At 37.8% G+C, this 20852-nt stretch overlaps 1 protein-coding gene across 1 annotated transcript; it reads left to right on the top strand.

Moving 5' to 3' along the window:
- The first annotated feature begins 935 nt into the window (after window positions 1-935).
- LOC108667529 lies at window positions 936-20808 on the top strand. The gene is made up of 18 exons (XM_018154563.2): window positions 936-1184; window positions 5137-5271; window positions 7758-7885; window positions 8662-8789; window positions 9321-9386; window positions 11293-11543; window positions 12753-12798; window positions 13607-13672; window positions 13784-13885; window positions 14399-14521; window positions 14729-14824; window positions 15236-15326; window positions 15577-15690; window positions 16744-16877; window positions 17770-17876; window positions 18922-19654; window positions 19858-19901; window positions 20314-20808. Exons 1-18 carry the CDS (start codon window positions 1114-1116, stop codon window positions 20477-20479), a joined length of 2601 nt encoding a protein of 866 aa, XP_018010052.1. The 5' UTR covers window positions 936-1113; the 3' UTR covers window positions 20480-20808.
- Window positions 20809-20852: the final 44 nt, after the last annotated feature.

Genomic DNA, 20852 nt, shown 5'->3' with positions numbered 1-20852 from the left:
TGTACAATTTTTTCGCGGTACGGCGGACGACGCTAGGCCATTCGATCGCCGGCTGTTTCTCCTGAGGGCTGATTGGTCTAATTCAATTGATTTGTTCTGTCTGGTGGCTTTCGGCTGCCTATATGATTTTCCAGAAGTGTTGAAGGCTACGTTCCGGAGGGCAGGAGTCATGATAGTCCATTACATCCAGGGCAGTGGTGGTCTTCGGCAGGCTTCCCAGGTGCCGCTATCGTAATATCGGTCGCACCCGCCAGTGCGTCGTTAGACGTTAGAAGCCGTAGAGTGAGGTGAGAAGATGGATAGTGAGATCACCTTCAACAACTCGAGTCTGTACGTCGTTTTTATACTCTTTATTCTAGCCCTTAAAAATGCAACATCGGGAACAACTAAACTCCGACTAATAAGGTCTTCTTTGAGTTTCAAAATACTCGTTTCGCTCTTCATTTTGTTGGAGTAACCATCATAGCAAACATTCCACTTTAATTAATATTTCAAAGAATTATTGAATATGATCTGAAATCAATTTGTTGGGTTCTTCTTAGAAAAATTATCGTTCAAACAAGCCATGATTAACTTGACCCAAGATACTTCACAAGAGCGGCGCAGATACTCTCACCATGGCTGAATCAGCGCTACTAGCCACTTCTCCAGCAAAGAAATCAACACGTCGTTGTCTCTCTCGGCCGCATCTCGGGCACTTGCCGCCAGTTGCCGGCGCATGCCTCTGAAGCGGCTGAACCCCTTTACACGAGGCTAGTAGCGTGGACAGTTTATGCGACGGATTAACTAGCGGCTAGTACTATCCCTGTGTACAGGCACCTTTTAGATTACTAACAGCTTTAAATCTGTTTGTAATGTGATAAATCATCCAATAAGGTAGGGGATAACTGGGAGCTTCTACGCAAATTGGATTCCATCTCCCTAACAGTTACATACTCTTCACAGCAACCGATCACAGCAGCGTGAGTTGTATCAACCATTCACAATGATAGTCGTTGCCGAATTTTGTCGCTAGTTGTATTTTGAAGGTTTGGATAAACAGGCTCCTTTTATTTCATTTCATTAGTCTCTACGACTCTGGTAATCAAAATCATTCCCAATAAATAAGAATTAATGCACAGACAGACTAACAACAAAATGAGTGGCAACCACAATGCAAGAAGGCCCAGGAACGTGAGACCAAGGTAGGCATCAAAAATTTCGAAATTTATAAAGTTTTTCATAAAACAGGACATCATTATTTATTTCAATCATTGTATCATGCATCAACCATTGGTAATAGCATTATAGCAAGATTACATCTGAATTTTAGTCAGCCTCTGTCAATACTGTTTTTATAAAATTATAGCTAATCATAACTCTGTTCACGTTCACTATAGCTATAAATCTCTGATTACCTAACTACCTACCTACTACCGTAAAGTGGGGTAACTTTGACCCCTTTTTTATTTCGAAACAATGCCATTTTTTTACTAGATAAGTTAAACTTAAATTGAAACGTGCAAAATACAGGTCTATACTCTAGCAGCCTAGCTTTACTCACCATAAATTGCAGGCTGAGGCTCCTGCCTCTCATAGTTTTGATGTAATTTTAAAAAAAGTGATGGTCTTTGTTACCCCAGCTCTTGGGGTTTCTCTGACCGGGTGGTAAAATCAATTTTATTTTTTTGGTAAAATAACTCCAAATAACTCCAGCCTCCAGGTTGTGGTGCATTGTAGTACCTAGTACTCTTCTAGTTACATATGCAAAAGACAGATTTTAGGAAAGTGTCATAGTTTGCAAATGGGGGGCGCCGCCCTCCAATGGGCGAAATGTGACCACCTAATGGCAGCCGTGATGGGGTAACATTGACTGGTTTGGAAATTAAGTTAAAATTACCATATATAAGACTCTGTAGAGTCTGAAACATAAAGAAAAAAACATTAATAGTTGTATCAAACATAAAATACCGTATGTTATATAGGTACCTATGGTAATTTTAACTTAATTTCCAAGCCAGTCAATGTTACCCCATCACGGCTGCCATTAGGTGGTCAAAGTTACCCCATTGTGGGGCGGCGCCCACCATTTGCAAACTATGACTTTTCTCAAATTTGTCTTTTGCATATGTAACTAGAAGAGTTCTACTACAATGCATCTAAACCTGGAGTTATTTTACCAAAAAATAAAAAAATTGGAGGGGGTACTCCGACAGGCTTTAAATAATAGCTCTTTTTCGTGGGTCACATTTTTAATTTTTCAACCTATTAGATATGCAAACTTTTCAAATCTTTCTAATGTGTTACATAGCCTCAATAATAGGCCTTTAATGCCCATTAACAAAATTTTTCTATGTCAAATAGTTTTTGAGTTTTGGGGGTTTTTGTTAAAAAAACCGAAAGTGGTCAAAGTTACCCCGGGAGACAAAGTTACCCCAGTTTACGGTACCTAGCTACTAATGGGCCAATGGCAGTAATGACTATTGCCTAGGGGCTGGGCTAGGGCTCTAGGCTGGATTTTTGATTTGCTATTTGATTTTGCCAATTGCCTATTATGTTTATTTGATATTTGCCTATTTGACTTTGCTGCCATTAAAAATTTTATAGGTTAGGGTAAACGCGGTATATTCTGACACTTTAAGGACGTAGCAAAAAATGAATGGCTAAAAAATACACGGTGTATTTTTTAGCCATTCATTTTTTCACACAACTGGAGTTGTGCATATGGTGTTTTATACACCGTATGCACTATGCACAACTCGAGTTCTGTTTGCTTTACGTCACTCTCAAAATGCCGCACTACTCAACAAATGCATGAAACTCAGAAAAATCTTAATATTAAGGATAAATGTCAAGAAGTGTCAGAATTACCCACGATGTCGGAATATACCGCGTTTACCTTAAACGCACCATATTCCAACGCTCTGGGTAATTCCAACACCCCTCAACTTTTTCCTTTTAAGCTTGGTCTTAGTTCCACGAATGCGTAGATGGTTGAAATAGTGACATCATACTATTGCGCACAAGGATTCTGCACAACACTAAGTCTAGCAGGAAAATGTTAAGATCTGCAGAGCAAAAGTCCAAGTCAACTAGGGTAAACGCGGTATATTCCGACACATTAAGGACGTAGCAAAAAATGAATGGCTATAAAAAATCACCGTATGTGCAACTAGAGTTCTATTTGCTTTACGTCACTCTCAAAACACCGCACTATGCGCCAGTAACAATGAAACATCACAAAATGTTGCCATATTTATTTAAAAGCCTTTAGAATGCAAACCTACCAAATCCATATATTCCGATGCTGTGTGTGACTAAATTTGGCATTTTGTGAGACTCATTTCAGCCACGCTTCAAACTCTACTAATTCGTAATTTCAACACTCTTGTGTTCAAATTCTGATCGCTGTGTGAGCTGTACTGGAATCTACTTTATTAGGCTTTTAATTAAGAGCTATTAAGCTTTTAATAAAGAAAATTTTAATTTTTGCACACAGCTCGGAAGGAGCTCTGTGTGTCTAATTCCAAGCTATGTCGGAATTAGTTTTTACGTGTCTAAAACCATCTCTTAACCTAATCATCTATTAATTTATTTACCACTTGAAATCAGCAAATACAAGTATACTTGAGGATTCCTAATATATTCACAGACTTTAAAAGTCTCAAACCATAATATTCTTTCTACACAAAGAGTTTATCACTATTTGGTGGAGCAAGGTCAACTATCAACTTTGACGCATTTTTCGATGTTCTCACTGAGTGATGCGCACTGCCTCTCTTTGGATCTCAACATTTTCCCGCCAGATGGCCCAGACCTAGTGTTTGGCAATAGTATGGCACGCAATAGTATGACGTCGTGCTATTTCAACCATCAACAAATGCGTGGAACTAAGACACAGCTTAATATAAAGGAAAAAAGTTGAGAAGTGTCGGAATTACCCACAATGTTGGAATATACAGTGTTTACCCTAGGTAGTGAGAACATTGAAACCTGTATGAAAGTTGATAATTGACCTTGCTTTACTAAATAGTGATAAACTGTTTGTGTAGAAAGAATATTATGGTTTGAGACTTTTAAATAAGTCTGTGAATGTATTAGGAATCCTTTAAGTATACTTGTATTTGCTGATTTTAAGTGATAAATGAATTAATAGATGATTGATTTAAGAGACGGTTTTAGACATATAAAAACGAATTCCTTATAAGCAAAGAAAACTCGACCAAAATTTATAGTATCTTTAAAGAAAACATTTCGGAGTCCAGATCAATCATCAGTTTGAAAATTCTAGAACACAGATAAATTAGTAATTAGTACAGTCAATATTATGACAAAAAACCTAAGCTGTAAAACCTACCTAGTTACAATTTAAAGCGGGTAAGATTCTAGTGTACAAAGATTCTAAAATACGCAAATCAGAAACACCAGAACTGGAAGCTAAAACTTTGAAGTCACTGTCAGAAACTGGAACATTGCACTGCTCGGCATGAGCCCGCGCAGCCAAATGAGGTGGACATGACAGTAAGTTACCAGTTCTACAACACCTGCCCCTATGTTCTGCGACCCTAGAATAAAGATTGCAAGACGTCATCCTGACGTACGCAGATGCACATTGTGCACAACTTTATTTATCAACTTGGGATGATCGCATATGCATAGGGAGAGTATCTTTGAACCTAAAAAAAGAACTGATTTTAAAATGGTTGACCAATATGACACGAAGATTAACATTTGTGAAATACTTCGAAAACAAAAGTTTTAACTCCCTTGACATAGCTTCGGATGCAGGGCTGAAATATGGAAAGGAGCAATAAACAACATCCCTACCGTTGCGCTCGGGAGCAACCTCATTGTACTGCTTAGACATGAATTTCTTTATTTGTGTAAATACCACAAATACATATTTATAAAGTAGTCTCTTAATTATACCAATATATTTGCTCACATTAGACTGAACTGATCTTGTGGAATCCTTTTCAAGTAATATTTAGCATCAAAATTGTACATTACTCACACATTAAACATCTTAACCTGGATCCTTAAATAAATTTTATGTATAGATTTATATAATTTTGAAGTTTTTTGTTTTTATACGTACCTACTGAAAATTTTGTACTGATAAATATAATGGATTCCTAATGAATTTTCTAATTACAGGGATCGTAATTGGAGGGACTCAAGACAAAGTGGACTGCTTGGCAATGCACCACGTCATGTGCAGGGACGACCCCAGCCAGGGCTCCTTGGAGGAGCTCCCCGCAATCCTCCTGGTGGAGCCTTGCACAGACCCAGGTTAATTATCACAACTTCTCATGCTCTTAGGATTTTTAGTAGTTTTTTGCCTTATAAAATGAAGGAATATTGAAAGAATAATAAAAAAACTTAGAACCACTTAGGAAAAATTGCCAAAATTTCTAAGAATAGGCTAATATTCTCAGTCAATACAAGCTTAATTTTTATGGAATATTGTGTACATTATTTACTGACCCATGAAATTGTTTCTTTCTATTTGAAATATTTTGCTTTCTTAGAGCCAGATGATATCAACATCTGTGATGTATTTTCTCTTAATTTGAAGGCAGACCAAATGCCCATATATTGCTGTGGAATATTAATAACTATCTAATAATTTCAATTAATATTTAAATCATTTGACATGAGAATTAGAAAGAATTTTCTAGAGAATAATCTTTACCAAAAGCAAACTACTAACACGTTAGCCTGCAATGTGCACCATATTGGTTCACGGTGAACCTGAGTGTGTGATTAGGAATTTAAAAGCAAAAACAATACCACAAAAATTCACCATATCTTTATAAGAGAAAACGTTTCGGAGTCCATGTGTGATGTGTGATGTGTGAGGGTACATGCTTGTGTTGAATAAACATTTTTTTTTTAATTATACGGTATATCGGCTCCAAGTTTAAAATCTTTGTGATGAAACCTCTCAAGCCAGCTAAGAAATGCTGAAATTTTCACAAAATCCATGATTTGAAACTTTACAAGATACAAAATAAATACTGAAATTACTGTATGAAGAAAAACTGTGTCCTCAATTCATGTCTTTTATGTAGGTAATTATGCTGACTCAGATATGGTTGCACATAAACTAAATAAAAATTCAAACTTCATTTCCTTTGAAACAAATGTTTTGCACGATTTCTCTCTGGTATGAGACACTAATTTGAATGTGTTATTGTTGGAACATCTAAAAAAAATTAACCCACAAGAAGGTTTTCTTTGCAGTCATCACTGTACATTTTTATGTGACAAATTTCTTTCTTGCTACAGCACCTCCTCCATTTGTTGCTTGTATGTTGCAGCATTTGCAACAGCACTTTCTTGTTGCATATTTTGTTTCAAATGGTTTGACCCAAGTGCAATGCTATCTTAGCTTTTATCACCAGCAATTAAAAATTTTGTGCCTAATTTTACATTATGGGTGTGCTTCCCTGCAAAAAGAGTTCACGTACATTATTCTAAAAAATCTGTCATTGAAGCGGATTGACGAGAATAGAATTTGGATGTACACTATCCAAGCATTGGTAACTGATGAGTCAGTGAGCAGATCGACTGATGCTTTCTTGTACCATTTTATTCTTCACCCTGCAACTGTTTTGTACGATGTCTTCTGATCTGAAACATAAATGCCTTTCATTGCTCTGTTATAGTCAAGTGCACATTTTGGTGTCATGAGATACAAATTATTGCAATTTTTCTTGCCTTGTGTAACCAATGCACCAGCGTGCTCTGGAACAGTTGAAAGAATAATAACATGTCAGTTGCTGATGAATCTGGTCCTGCTGCTGCTATCTCGTATCAGGTCACAGTTGCTTTCACTGGAATCGTTGGAAGTATTCCAGTTTGGATTAACTGCTGGATATGCAATTAGTTGAAAGAATTTGACTTGGCAACTCTACCTGCAGTTTCTTTGCCGCTGTTTCCATAATATTTATGTAAATATATGATACTGAAAAAAATATTATCTATGCAAACAACAGTTAATGAAAAGAATACAACAAAAGAAAAACTGAAATCAATAGCTAATAAATGAAAAACTTACTTAATTGTAAAAAGAGTAAATTTTGGTAGTCCCGAATGGGACTATGTGATGGTGAGAAAAGCTGAGCTTATATAAATATCCATGGCGTATCATTTTACATTCACAGGAAGAATAAAAAATAAGGTTTAGAATATTCTCGCCGCGCGTCAAGAAGTGGCTTACAACGCCCGCAATAAAGACTGCAATCATTATGGGTGACGTGTATCTAATTTATCAACTCCTAATGATCCCACCCCAAGCCAGGAACCGGTACACATCGCCAACAATAAAAACTAGTGTAATTTTGGACGATGCTTACATAATATGACAACTTGTTTTTTCATGGTAAACGTACCACAAGAACTTTCTTCTGCAAAGCGACATGCAGCCCCTCACATTGATGTCTGCACTGGAACTGAAGATATACTAATTTGAAAGAGCTGCCTAAACGGAATGCATGCTGTTTGTGCAATCGCGGCCAACATGTTAAAGCATTTTATTTATGTAGATAATTTCAAATTATTAAAATTGTCACAGTTCTTTTTTTGATGGATGGAATTATCGTCTGGCAATTCTCCAATTTTGCTTTTGAAATGTTACTTCAATTTTTTTTCTCAATGATTGTCGTTTGAATCAAAATTCCAAAGCTAGTATTTTAACCTGTACTACTCTTAAGAAGTTTGATTAAATATAGTGCTTGTATTTGTAAAATGAAATGAATTTTCTTGTATTGCAGTCCATGGGAGTCTGGCATGACACCTGGCAATTGTGGCATGGGGATGGGTATGACTCATGGCCACGACCCGATGGCTTGGGGTGCTGGCAACCCTCTTCAGGCTCCCAGTCTGCTTGGCAATCCTGAAAGTTAGTTTATTTTTAAAGTAAATATAAACTGAATTTCAGTTTATAATTTCTCAAGTTATGCGTGATGAAGTAAACTTTATGTTCTTGAATAAAAAATATCAGGGCTTTTGAATATATTAGCTTCATTTGTAAAAAATTTGTGTCCAGTTATTTTATCAGTAACAATTGAGGTCTTAAGCAACTATTTAACGGGATTTGGATCCCTACTGTGTTTGTAGGCATGGAGACTCGTATCTCACTTTCAGAAAAAATCGCTTGGAGATGCTTCTTCAATGAATTAAGTTTCAAAAAAACTATGTTTAATTGTGTTCATTATTCAAGTCATGTTCACAGTGGTTAGGTTCTAGAAACTCGTGTTAGTTTGTTACAGGATGCGGGTTTCCTACGCCTTGATTTATCACCAGTGGTTTGGTTCTATATTCCTGTGTTAGGATGTCAAAGGAGTGTCAAGGTTCAAGATTATTAAAACATGTTTTCAGAATTCAAGACATTTCGATTGATTGGCAGTGGTTAGGATATCGAAATGGGTTAGAATATGTCGTTACAGATTTAAAAACATTTTAATTGATTGACAGTGGTAGGGATCTTGAAACGTGCAATACAACATTATTAATTTAAAGACATTTTGATTGATTGGCAGTGGTTAGTATCTTGAAACATGCAATACGTCATTACAGATTTAAAGACATTTTGATTGATAGGCGGTGGTTAGTATTTTGAAGCCTAGATAACATAGTTAAAGACTTCACAATTCTAATATGTTAATTGTTTTTCAGTGGTGCGAGGTGGTGGAGGGGGTGGCCCAGGCCTGCTGGGTGGGGCACCCCATGGCAGTGTCCTGGGCATCAACCAGCTGACGCGTCTCAACAACAACGACCCTAAGATGGCGCTCAACGTGCTTGGCGTGAGTCATCCACAAATACCCTGAGCATTTTCAAATTTCATTTCAAATACATTGGTCTCTATACATAGGCTATAATTTTTTTCAGGTTAATCACGGCATTCGTTCTGCCATTTGTCTCATCCACTAAAACATTTGTCCAGTCTTATTTAAAAATGCATTCATAGAATATTTAAAATTCATCCAGGTATATATTCTACTATTTTCCAATGAATTACGGCTGTGGATTTGCCTTATTTTTTTTCAAGATTAAATATATTCAACATTTCCAACATAGTTCACCATTTACCCAGTTGCATCCATTTTTCTAATACCATCATATTGGTATTGGAGGAATTTGAATGTTACGTAGCATAATCGTCAAAGGTTGCTGAGGGTCCTAATCCATCTTATCTCTACCTATTCATAAACTTTCACAATTCTTGTATTGTATGCTGATGGTTCCGCCGTTCACAATTTTGCCTTTGTACCTATGTATTTTTCTATTTACAATTCTTGTATAGTGTAAAGCATTTGTTTAATATCTGACTACAGCCGAACGCAACTCCTCATCCATACCGCGACCCCCCCAACATGATGAGGCCAATGGACCGAGGCAAAGTAAGTAGAGAACCTCTTGTGGCATTCACTTCGTCTATCATAGGTACAATGTACAGAGTGTCCCTCAAAAATGTCACTGATTTTTAATTGCTCATACCTCCAAATCAAATTAACATGATTTGATTGCTTTTTTTTTCTTGTGTGAGAAAATATATGTACATTGTTAAAAGAAAATAAAATTGAACTTGTTTGTTTCAAGTGGAGACAAAATCAATTAAAATTTCAGGGACATTTTTATGTGGGAATACCCGTATAGGCCTGTAGTCTATTGAAGTTAAGCTTAGTCCCCATCAGTCGTTTGCCGTGCAGTTTGTCGACAAATATTATTTTCAAACAAGCCAGGTCTCTTGTTGAAAAATTGACCGCTTCAGTACTTCTTTTAACATATTTCTTACAAGCTTTGTGTATGAGGCCACGTTTATTATGGGATTGAAACGTTTATGCACTAGATATTTTGCAGAGCTTCTAAATATATAATATAGGTAATAGTTTACCCGTACCTCATTTTATTAACTCTTGGTGGAATAGAGAACATGTAGATTGGTGTAGCACTCCATTTGGTCAGTTGACTAAATCCCAGGCATTGTCCTGCCAATTAGGGTAAAAAAATTTCAAAACACATTTCTCACCGGATTTTTATATCATATCAATTTATTGAGACAAGGAGCTATTTGGTACTAGTTCAGCGTTGTGCGTGCTGTCTATAAGGCAGCCATCGTACACTCGTTGACTTATTTTTGTCCGTATAGTTGCTTCATGATCATGGTTATGACCAATTCTTTTGGAGTTGAAGGAAGGTTGTCAGGTACTCCTCTACTAACATCTTATCACCTCTACTCAATATAAAAATAATCATTAACATAATTTTTTATCGCCTGTAATTTACCTTATAATAATGAAGGCCATGAAGAGCACTAGTTACCTGTTCCAACTTCCTGATGACAAGCTTCATTCTAACCGGTATTTCATTCTTGTAGGTTTGTGAGTTATTTCAGTGTGGATATCATTTTAATGATATGATGTTGTGGATAATACTGTGGATATTATAGGATGTACATTACTGTTGATATGATGTCTATTCATGCTTCATCACATCATATTTTCCGAGATTGTTCTGGATGATTATTCTGATACAAATCTTATTTGCGTTCACTTCATTTCACGATTGAACTAAAAAGTAAATCTCTATCATTTACTTGTTTTGCCTTTGATTTGCTCTCTAATTATGGAGAGAAGTGTTGTACATTTTTGTGCTCTAGATCCTGCCAATTTGTCTATCTCTCGGGTGCAATGTACAGGCATTTGGTCTACTGAGACTAGTTTTTCTCATCTTACATTGCTGGGGCAATTGGTAATTTTGTTCTCTTTTTGCGTCGGTTAGCTGCACCAAAAAAACTTCGTGAATCACAGACCCAGTCATGTTACACTACTGCAAGAGATTGATATTTACATTTTTTTTCTGATGTGCTTCGTTGGTCTTAAAGAATTATCATGTATTTAGTACCTCTAATGCTACCTCGTTGATCTAGGCTCTTCCTTCACTGTCCTTGTTGGTGGTAAGAAGAAGCAAATAATTCGGGGTCATCTTCAATGGATTTCCGTCAAAACTATGGATTCTTTACTGATAGCATTTCCGTTTTCTTCCAAAATTTCTGATGGAATTCAAAAGATATTTGCGTGAGAGCTTAGTGAAAACATGGCCTCTTGATGAGAGCTTATTCAGAACATGGCCTCTTTATGAGAGCTTATTCAGAACATGGCTTTTTGATGAGAGCTTATTCAGAACATGGCCTCTTTATGAGAGCTTATTCAGAACATGGCTTTTTGATGAGAGCTTATTCAGAACATGGCCTCTTGATGAGAGCTTATTCCAAACATGGCCTCTTGACATGGCGCACCACCACAGATGGCCCACAGCGGCCGGTACAACCGCTCAGTAGGCAGTGGCGGTGGTGGTGGTGGTGGTAACAGGAGCAGCAGTGATGGCTCTTCCCGCGACCTCAGAAAATGGCTCAAAGATAAGCGAGGTCTGAATGACGCGCGTCCTGCGCACCAGCAGTCCTCTTCCACAGCACCCAACTCTTCCCACTTTGGTGGTCAGCGCAGCAGTTCCTCCTCCGCTGCTAGTAGGAGGGACAGGCCTTCGGGCATTAGTAGGTAAGACCTACCTACGTTGCAACATGGTCGTGGGGTTGATGAACTCCTGGTAGTATATAAATGCTCTTTTCTTCCTCGTTTCATATAGAGAGCTGCTCACTTCCTCACCATTGCGACTTGTAGAGCTTTACTATCGGCTATAAATTTTAGGGTTATTCAATGGCTTCTTCTTATTCTTAGCTGGTCTTTCAAAAATTTTTGGTTGTGAAGCGATCTTGTGGATAGTTTGGGCCAATTTATGAATCCTGCTTATGGTGAGCAGTTTAGGGCTACTTGGTTAACTTCAAGGAGCTATGCTGTTGAATATTGTCAAATCTAGAATAATTTATTCAAGATATTTCCAAAGCCCACAATCTCTTTTTATTTTAGTTGACTCACCAACGCTAGGTGATTGCACTGACACTGCCAGAGATTGTGTGCTTTGTGGACTGCTAGGTGATTGCTTCGTGGACATTTTTGCAAGGAATGCACTGTGGACTGCTGTGTCGACTGCTTTAAAGTGCTTGTAGGCTCTCTAGACCTCGAAGGGAACATTATATCTGAACTTAATTTTTGGTTACTGCAGTATTTCAGCAGCAATATTGTCATCTTTTCCTTGCTCAAATGACTAGAAAGACCAGGAACAGATTTTTGTCTGTGTCCAATTGTGAAACTGCTTCTATGCACTTCTGTGTTGCTTAGACTAATGCCTGCACTGCTTGTGTCGCCGGTCTGACGTTTGTGCTGCAGGCCGTAATGCCTTATCTTTCTGGGTCCAGATTTAGCTCCACGTTCGGTCAGTTGAACCAAGGACATGTTTCCTTTACTTGTTTCATATTGAAGCCGCCCTTGGTGGCAAATTCGAGTTCCGTTCTGTTGCGGTTTCATAAAAAAATGAAACTTTTGATGCATCTTGCTTGTTTTTTTAACGACATTGCAGCTAGTTTTGATAGAGATATGGGCATCAGGATAATCTGGTGAATTATTTCGTCCAGCAAATTGATTCTCATTTGATGATGTAGAGTGAGAACTCCAACCAACCTGGAAGTAAAATTTGTGAACGCCAAAATATGAAGCACATTAGGCTGGCTTTTATGTGCTATGATCGCCACAGCTGATGTTATCATCCATGTTTCTCATCGGCATTTTATTAGTCAATTACTCAACAAAATATTATTTTTGATGTTTATGTAGTACTACTAATTTTTATTTCTTGCCTATGTTCTTCAGAAAACCTGCTCCAAAAGTCGTTGATGAAAAGGATGCTGAAGCTGAGGTGAGTTTGCTCTCTGTTGCACTTAATTTGTTTAAGTTATAGGCTTTGTTATAAGCTTGTCATGTGATTATAGGCTTTGTTATACACTTTGTCATGTGATTATAGGCTTTGTCATGTGATTATAGGCTTTGTTATAGGCTTTGTCATGTGATTATAGGCTTTGTTTTAGGCTTTGTCATGTGATTATAGGCTTTGTTATAGGCTTTGTCATGTGATTATAGGCTTTGTTATAGGCTTGGTCATGTGATTATAGGCTTTGTTATAGGCTTTGTCATGTGATTATAGGCTTTGTTATAGGCTTTGTCATGTGATTATAGGCTTTGTTATAGGCTTGTCATGTGATTATAGGCTTTGTTATAGGCTTTGTCATGTGATTATAGGCTTTGTTCTGTCTCTTATATTGTCATGTGATTATAGGCTTTGTTATAGGCTTTGTCATGTGATTATAGGCTTTATTTTAGGCTTTGTCATATGATTATAGGCTTTGTTATGGGCTTTGTCATGTGATTATAGGTTTTTTTATAGGCTTTGTCATTTGATTATAGGCTTTGCTATAGGCTTGTCATGTGAAAGCAAGGACAGACGCTTGAGACTCGATTATAGAAGAATTTTCTGGATAGTGGAAATCATGATTTAGAATTTGGAATCTTCTCTTTGATATTAATTTGAAACTTTGAGTAGAAATTTGATGTCCGGTAGTGGTTATGACAACTTCAAACTCAACCCTGGGTGAGAATCTCAAGAAGATTTTCATCTGAAGTAAAAATTTCATATTTATGAGGCCAATAACTCAATTTTTTATGTGCAGGAAAAGTGTCCAGTTGAAGCTCTTCGCTGCCACGTCTGCAAACTTGACAGCTTCACTTCAGTGGATGTGAGTTTTCGCTTCTTGTCAATGATATCCTGTTTGAAGTCTATTTCTACTACATCTTTACATGTAATATAATACATTTACCTTGATTAAGTTAAATACCCATTATTGCAGGACTATAAGAAACATCTGAAGAGTTCGGTGCATGGAGAAATCCTTAACGCTCTACACCGCAAAAACTCAGCAGTCTTGGATCTTCTGAGGCAACAGTCAAAGGTATTGTGGCTTGTCCGTTTCATAGCAAAATTACTAAGAGCTTAACACTTACTTAAGCACCTTGCCTGCAACTCTTTATAGTGTTCCACAACTCCCTTAGGAATGCTGGGCTGAACTGTTCGCCTAAAATGTATTTGTAAAAAATCAAATCCTTTGTATATCAGTTTATTTGTAATGTCGTGTCATGATACCGCTGCCGCAGCATTTCTCTGTAAATTTTCATGCATTTCTCAGTAAAATTGGTTGTGCTTGAATATATGCACAAGGATCTGGTAACAACACCAACTTATGAAGAGAAAACTTGGACGTATTTACTGGAGTGATGGCGCAAAACTGACTTTTTTATCAACATATTTCTGAACTGCATTGGGCAGTTAGAGTTTAATACTCTTTCTGGTCAAAGTTGCACTATGGAAACTCTATATTTGACCAGTTTAGTATCCTATTTTTTTGCACTATTTTGGAATTGACAAATTCATTTAATGAAGTTAAAGAATCTTACTTTTTTCGCAGATTGCGGCTATGCACCTGATGCTGGCCTTGGACGACAAGGATGCCAAGAAGAGCCAGTGCTACAAATGCATCTGCAAGGTGGCGGGATCTCTCCAGAAGCACATCAATTCGGTCGAGCATAAGGTGGCTGACTTTGATGCTTTTTTATATTATATTATCTCTAGAGGTGCTGATATGTATGTATTGTTTCTTTAATTAACGTGCCATCAATTGTTTTTTTACAAGATATGTAAAATATATGTTTTTACAATATATTTTTATGTTTTTTTTTTACAAAAAGGGGATTTTTTTTTACATGCTTGAGTGTCATTTGTGTCCATTGTGTTGTAGCTCGTCAACAACTTCCAAATCGTGAAGTGCTGCAACGTTTGGTTCAGCAGCAGACCAGACTACGAACATCACCGTCTCGGCTTCCGTCATCTCCTAGTGAGTGCTTAGTTCATATAAATTTTCAATACATAGAGCAACTGGCTGCATCTGTAACCACGCACTTATTTGCCAGTGAGAGGGTAATGCTATTGAATTTAAGTAAAAAGAATAAACATAGGATTTGATGGGCATGGACTTCTTCCCACAAGCAGATCTAAATAAAGTCAAATCGCTGCAAGATTGTCAATGCCGCAGTGTACGCTGCCGTTGCAATTACATGACATGATGTTAGTCTCCCAAAGTGTTAATTTCTTCATCGAAGACATGAAGTTTTAGTGCCTGAAACATGGAATGCATGACCTGCTGCTTTTCAATGGTTTACTTGCCCTTCTCATTAGGTGGTATGGTTATAATAATCAATATTCGAATTTATTGTTACAGCTATCAATATATGAATTTTGTGTGCAGGCAAAGCACGAGGAGCGACAGAAAGTGGAGGTTCCTGAGCCGGGATCTACTGTAGTAGGCGACAACGAAGAGGCTCCATTGGACAATCAAGGTATATAATCGCAAAATATAATATATTTGTTACGTATTCAATAATGTTCTGGCAATGTGGAACACAGTTTCTTTCATTATTGTTAATTATAAGAAATTTGCTTCTTGTCACTGGTTACTTAGTACTTTTTGGTAGGCCATTTGTTTCATTTAACATATACATCGGCTCTTGAAGTTTAATTCATCACAATGGCTTCTAAAATCATGAAATATTTCTCTTTGTTTTGTCACTGATATATTGTGTATGTCAGACGAGTGGTGGGGAGCGGCTGACCGAGCTCTCAAGTGTCTACGGAGAACTTGTGATCGACCAGAGCCTCTTACTTCCGCGTCTCTCCCGCCATATTCGGGAGATACTCCCGTGGGTGAGTCAAATGTCTTGATGCTGACGTGGCAAAAAAATATAACTCAATACTCACTGCAGTGAGTGACAGTGCGCGCATTTTCACGTCGACGAAAACGTGAAGTCACGGACGGACAGACAGACAGACGAACGGACAGACGCACATGGCGAGCACAATAGTGCATTTTTTCCATAAATGCGAAAATGGTCTAAAAACATGCAATCAGAAAAATATGTTAGTCATATTGTTCAAATGCGAGTAGTAACGCACCTTCTGCACATAACACTGATCGCTCTTTTGTCAGGTCAAACAGGGTCAGGATGACGACCCACACGAAGCGCATCACAATTTGGACAGCCTTTCTCATTTATCAGCCTTGACAACCCTCTTATGACAGCCATAATTTGTGTGGTATAAAATATTTTAGTTACGTCATAGCTAGCTGTTCTTCAGAACACATTTAGCTGTATTGTATCTTGCCTTGGATTGAGAAAGCTATAGGTACTTTGTTACCATCAGAAGTGATGTATGTTTTTTGTGCAATAACAGTTCTTGGTTTGTGATCTGTTGTGTGGATATCTAGACGGCTGATTATTTAAGTGACTATTCCTATTGTCCTCTTACTTTACATGCGAGACAATAAATTCCTCCTAGTTACTTCTGGAAAAAAGACGCTACTCCATAGGACGCCAAGTTGTTCAAATCAGTAGTGTATTACCAAGTTACATTTTTTAATGGAGCAAATCCATTTTTTTCCGGGTGAAGTTTGTGTACAATTATTCTAAGCATGAGCACCAAATCATTAAATAGATCGGAATTGATTATTCAGAGCACTTGAAAACCAAGTATTCATATCGGTTAATGGACTTCAGTAATAATAATGTGTCTCGATCTGTATTGTGTTATTAATGTATTTCCTCATATTTGTATTGTCAAATTGCGAATGATGATGAAACTTATCTTAAAAACGTTCTCTGGCAACATGGAATTTTTTTTAGCATTTTATCACTTTTAAATTTTTACCAAAGAAATATTTGCAACAAACATAACGACTATGTATTTTCGTGATGGCAGGCGAGAGCTTCCTTTCTTGTCACGCGTCTCTGAAGTGCAGCGCGTGCGACGAGCGACTCGATCCTTCCTTGGCCGAGGTGCATTGCCGCTCCAACGCTCACTACATGCACGTGCTTAGCGCTCTCAAGTCTAAGGTAAGATAATGAAATAAAAAGTGACTGCTTAAGTACAATACTTTGCCTATCTTTCTTGTATTGTAACGTCCAAACGGCATCGGAATGCTAGAGTTTTCATGAATGTAACGAAGTGCACTGCTACCTTGTACGGTAAAAAAACTATGGAAAGCATGGAATAATTGTCTACATTCTAAAAATATATTAATATCTACTTTTTGTAAGTAAAACGGAATGGAAAGTATGAAATGACTCCTTAAATTACAGAAAATGACGGGCACCTGCTATTGAAATAAGAAACGATTCAGAAAACCGGTTGTCAACGTTGATAACATAGGTAGACGTTTACCTTCTATTTTAATCTAAAGCGGAAGAGAAAATAGGTTGACTATGTTGACAACGTAAATGGATGATTACCTTCTATTTAAATCTAAAATGGTACAGAAAACAGGTTGACTGGGTTTGAACTATAAACGGACGCTTACCTCCTGTTTAAAAGCTAAAATTGGTTGTCTATACCTTGCCTCCCGCTGCATCGAATAGCTCTCGATGAATCAGTCTCTACCGGCCATGTTGAGAACTACTCCGAGTGTCTGAGTTTCAGTGATGTATATGAATTCCAGTCTGTGGTTCTGAATTTGCGCAGACCAAAACTGCGAATGGTGCTGGTTGGAATCTTTGATTGTGAAATTAGCTGTACAAAATGGTTGAAGAAGTAAATTATATTATATTAATCATACGGTAATGAAAATTAAGCAGTGAAATTCTCGCGTGTTAATTAATATTCTGATAAACCTGTAGAATTTCACAAGACAATATCGTGCAAGGAATTTTCAAATGACGGTAAAACAATGGCTGTACTACAATCTAAAGAATGTCATACATTTGTGTATTGTAATCACACTTCTGACAGGAGGATAAGGAAGCCCCGGCTGCGACTGAGACCTCACGCGATGAAGAGGTCGTCGACGCCTGCCACTCCACCGACTCCAGTACAGACCTGCCTAGTCAGAGTCCCTCGTGAGTCTTGATGGCAATACATAAGTGAATCCTGCGCAGATATCACTAGATTACTACTGAAGACTTTTAAAATGATAGAACGCTTGAAGTGGTTAAAGAAAATACGTAGTACTTCGACCCAAATATTACTGCAGTATATGCCAATGCTTGAGTCCTTCGCGAGTCTTGATAAAAATACAATCGAATCCTGGGAAAGTAATACTAGATTACGAATAAAGAGTCAGATTACCAGATAATACTACTGGATCACTACTGAAAACTTGCTAATGTTACTAAATTACTACTTGTAAACTTGCAACTATTAGTTGATTGCTAGACTACTTGCGCAAACATTACTAAATTACTACTGAAGGCTTGCAAATGAATGAACCTGCAGTCAGTCTTATTAAAAATAGGTTAAAGCCTGAAGAAGACTGCAAATATTACTAGAACAATATTGAAGTCACTGCGGATCCTGGTAGCACAGCATCTTCCAACTGTTCTAACATTTGATGAAACCGATTTGGTTTGTTTAATGCAGTTTTTCTTAAATTTGTGCGCTGGAGCACCACCTGGAGATCCCGTCTGGCCGACACATTTTTATTTGTGTTTAAACACAAACATTTATCAATATGTTTGTGTTTTGAAGGCTGGCAAAGGACATGATCATATTTGGCAGCAAATACACAAAATCATCCAGTACAGTTCGTACTATAATACCTGAATTTGAATTCAGCTGACGGGTGTTTTAATGAATAAATTAATCTCAGCTTATTTCAAGATGTACCATACTTTTATTTTGTTACTTATTCTAAATTCAGACTACCTCAAATTAATAGAATTTAAATGAATGAGAATTTTTTATTAACTTTGTGAACGAAGAGGTCCTTCTGGAATTATCATTACTCAAGTTTCAGAATATAATTCAAACTGAAAAGTTAATTTGATAAAGAGGTAACATATTGAAGCATTATTTATTCCGAGCAAAGCCTCGTTTGACTGTACGTTAGAATAAGTTTTTATATGTATTTTAGTCTAGTAAGTTAATTGTACTCATTTTTACCAGGCGTGGTAAGGACGGTGATGAAGGAAGTCACTTCAGCGAAGAAACCCGTGATGGAACCTCCATGCAGGCGGAGGCAGAGAGCAAGGACGATGACATCGAGGAGGGTAGCAACGGCCCTGAAGACGATGAAGATGAACGAATGATATATGAAGGACTCAATGACGAGCCCCAGCTCGATTTTGTGGAGGAAGAGGAATTGTGCCAGAAATCTGATGACTCTGACACTGCCAGAGATTGTGTTGATTTATCGGCAAAGCAAGAAGACGAATACTTTGCCCTTGATAAACCTAATGGTGAAGTTTCTGCTCCATCAAACGGGGCTGACAAGAAAGAGGAAGGACATTCAGATGATGAGGATGCAGACCAGTTCAAGTATGAAGATTTAGACGACGTACCAAACCGTGATGCTGATGTCAGCAGTTGTTCTGCAGTTGGAACTGACGATGCTGTCGCTGTCGTGGAAGAGGTCTCGATTGATGTTACTGATCCCCAGAAAAATCCCGAGATTTCAAGCGATCCCATCCAAAATGTGGAGCCTCCAGCTGAAGATTCTGTCTCGTTAAATAACATGGAGACATTGAATGGTTCTCAAAACAACGCTGTAGTCTCAACTGACACTAGCATTTCGGCTGATGCTTCTGAGACGTCGAGGGATGAGACTGTTGCTAAACAAGAGGACAAAGAAGATGAGGCCAATTCTGAGAGTGCAAACTTTGCCATGTCCGACGTGCATGTAAGTGAGGCGGCTACATAGTCCATTGCATAGCTGATTGATGCACACGAAAAATCGCCGTTTTTATTTTCGAGTTATTCCAAGTTATGTTATGATGTACGTTTCGTCAAGTAGTACTTTACTCTTTATTTTAGTTCCTTAAATGATTTTCTTCTACCGAGTTTCTTGGTCTGTCTTCTTAATTCTGTATTTTTTGTTTACAGGACAGCGCGAGTCTCGAGAATTACGAGCTTCCCAAGCCCGTCAAGTGAGTTTAGAATAAATTTTTGCGAATTTTTGTATGCCTATTATATGCATAGGACTGATTTCTATAGCAACATTGGTTAGTGCCAGCGCTATTTTACTTGGTACAATTTACATTATTTTTCACATTACGAGTCATTATTGATTAAATAAAGTCAAGAAACTTCTTCCAGAAAATTCTTACGCTTTCACCTCTCTTTCCGAACGTTTCTCAACATCTCACAAAATATATGCAGTTTAATGAGTGACTTCAGTAAAAAAATCACTAATTTGTAAGTAAATAAATAAGTCACCTAAGCCCCTAAATAAGAGCTTTTCGTTTAATATTAATAACGTTTTATCTCATTGTCTTATGATGTCTCCTCGTCTTTTTGTGTATGATCGTTTCGCGTTGCCTGATCGTCTATTGATGACAGAGAGGACGATGAAGCACCCAAAGACGAGGAATCAGTGGCGACGCGACGAAGCGGTCGCTCGGTGAAGAAGCGCGTCCTGGACGAGGTCGTGGAGGACGTTGGGGCGATGGAGCCTTCACCCAAGAAGGGCAGAGGCAGGGGCAGGGGACGTGGCGCAAGGAAGTGAAGAAGCCTGGCTATGCTTCTATAGTGACACGGGGAAGTGATACAAACTAGAAAAACACAATTGAGGGTTGGTGCTGTTGCATTTCACGAGACCTAAAAAACCAAAGCAATGTGAGATAAAGAAATGATGAATATTGCGATAAAGATCATGCAACAACTGGAGGGAATGAGTAGCATAATACTTACATGGGAGGTACAGGCAAGAAGTTTTGTTAAAGTTTCTCACGTTGCTGAGTTTCGTATCACTTAGCAGCGTGCACATGAGCTAGGCTTGGAGACGCCCACCATTTGAGCGAGTCAAATATAATGTTTGAGCTACAGGCTAGCCGACCAAGTTTATTATTCTAGCCTTTATAGAACCTTTGATTAACTTG

This window comes from Hyalella azteca, unplaced genomic scaffold, assembly GCF_000764305.2.
Source record: "Hyalella azteca isolate HAZT.00-mixed unplaced genomic scaffold, Hazt_2.0.2 contig16679, whole genome shotgun sequence".
In the NCBI taxonomy this organism is placed as follows: Eukaryota; Metazoa; Arthropoda; class Malacostraca; order Amphipoda; family Hyalellidae; genus Hyalella; species Hyalella azteca.
The sequence above is the reverse complement of the archived record's forward strand: the minus strand, read 5'-3'. Positions and strand labels throughout refer to the sequence as shown.

Bases quoted from the DNA above. Each gene is read 5' to 3' on its own strand.
- LOC108667529 (XM_018154563.2), top strand. From the start codon at position 1,114: ATGCACAGACAGACTAACAACAAAATGAGTGGCAACCACAATGCAAGA. The intron at 8,790-9,320 runs GTGAGTCATCCA...ATCTGACTACAG, and splicing joins TGGCGCTCAACGTGCTTGGC to CCGAACGCAACTCCTCATCC. The intron at 17,877-18,921 runs GTGAGTCTTGAT...CATTTTTACCAG, and splicing joins CTGCCTAGTCAGAGTCCCTC to GCGTGGTAAGGACGGTGATG.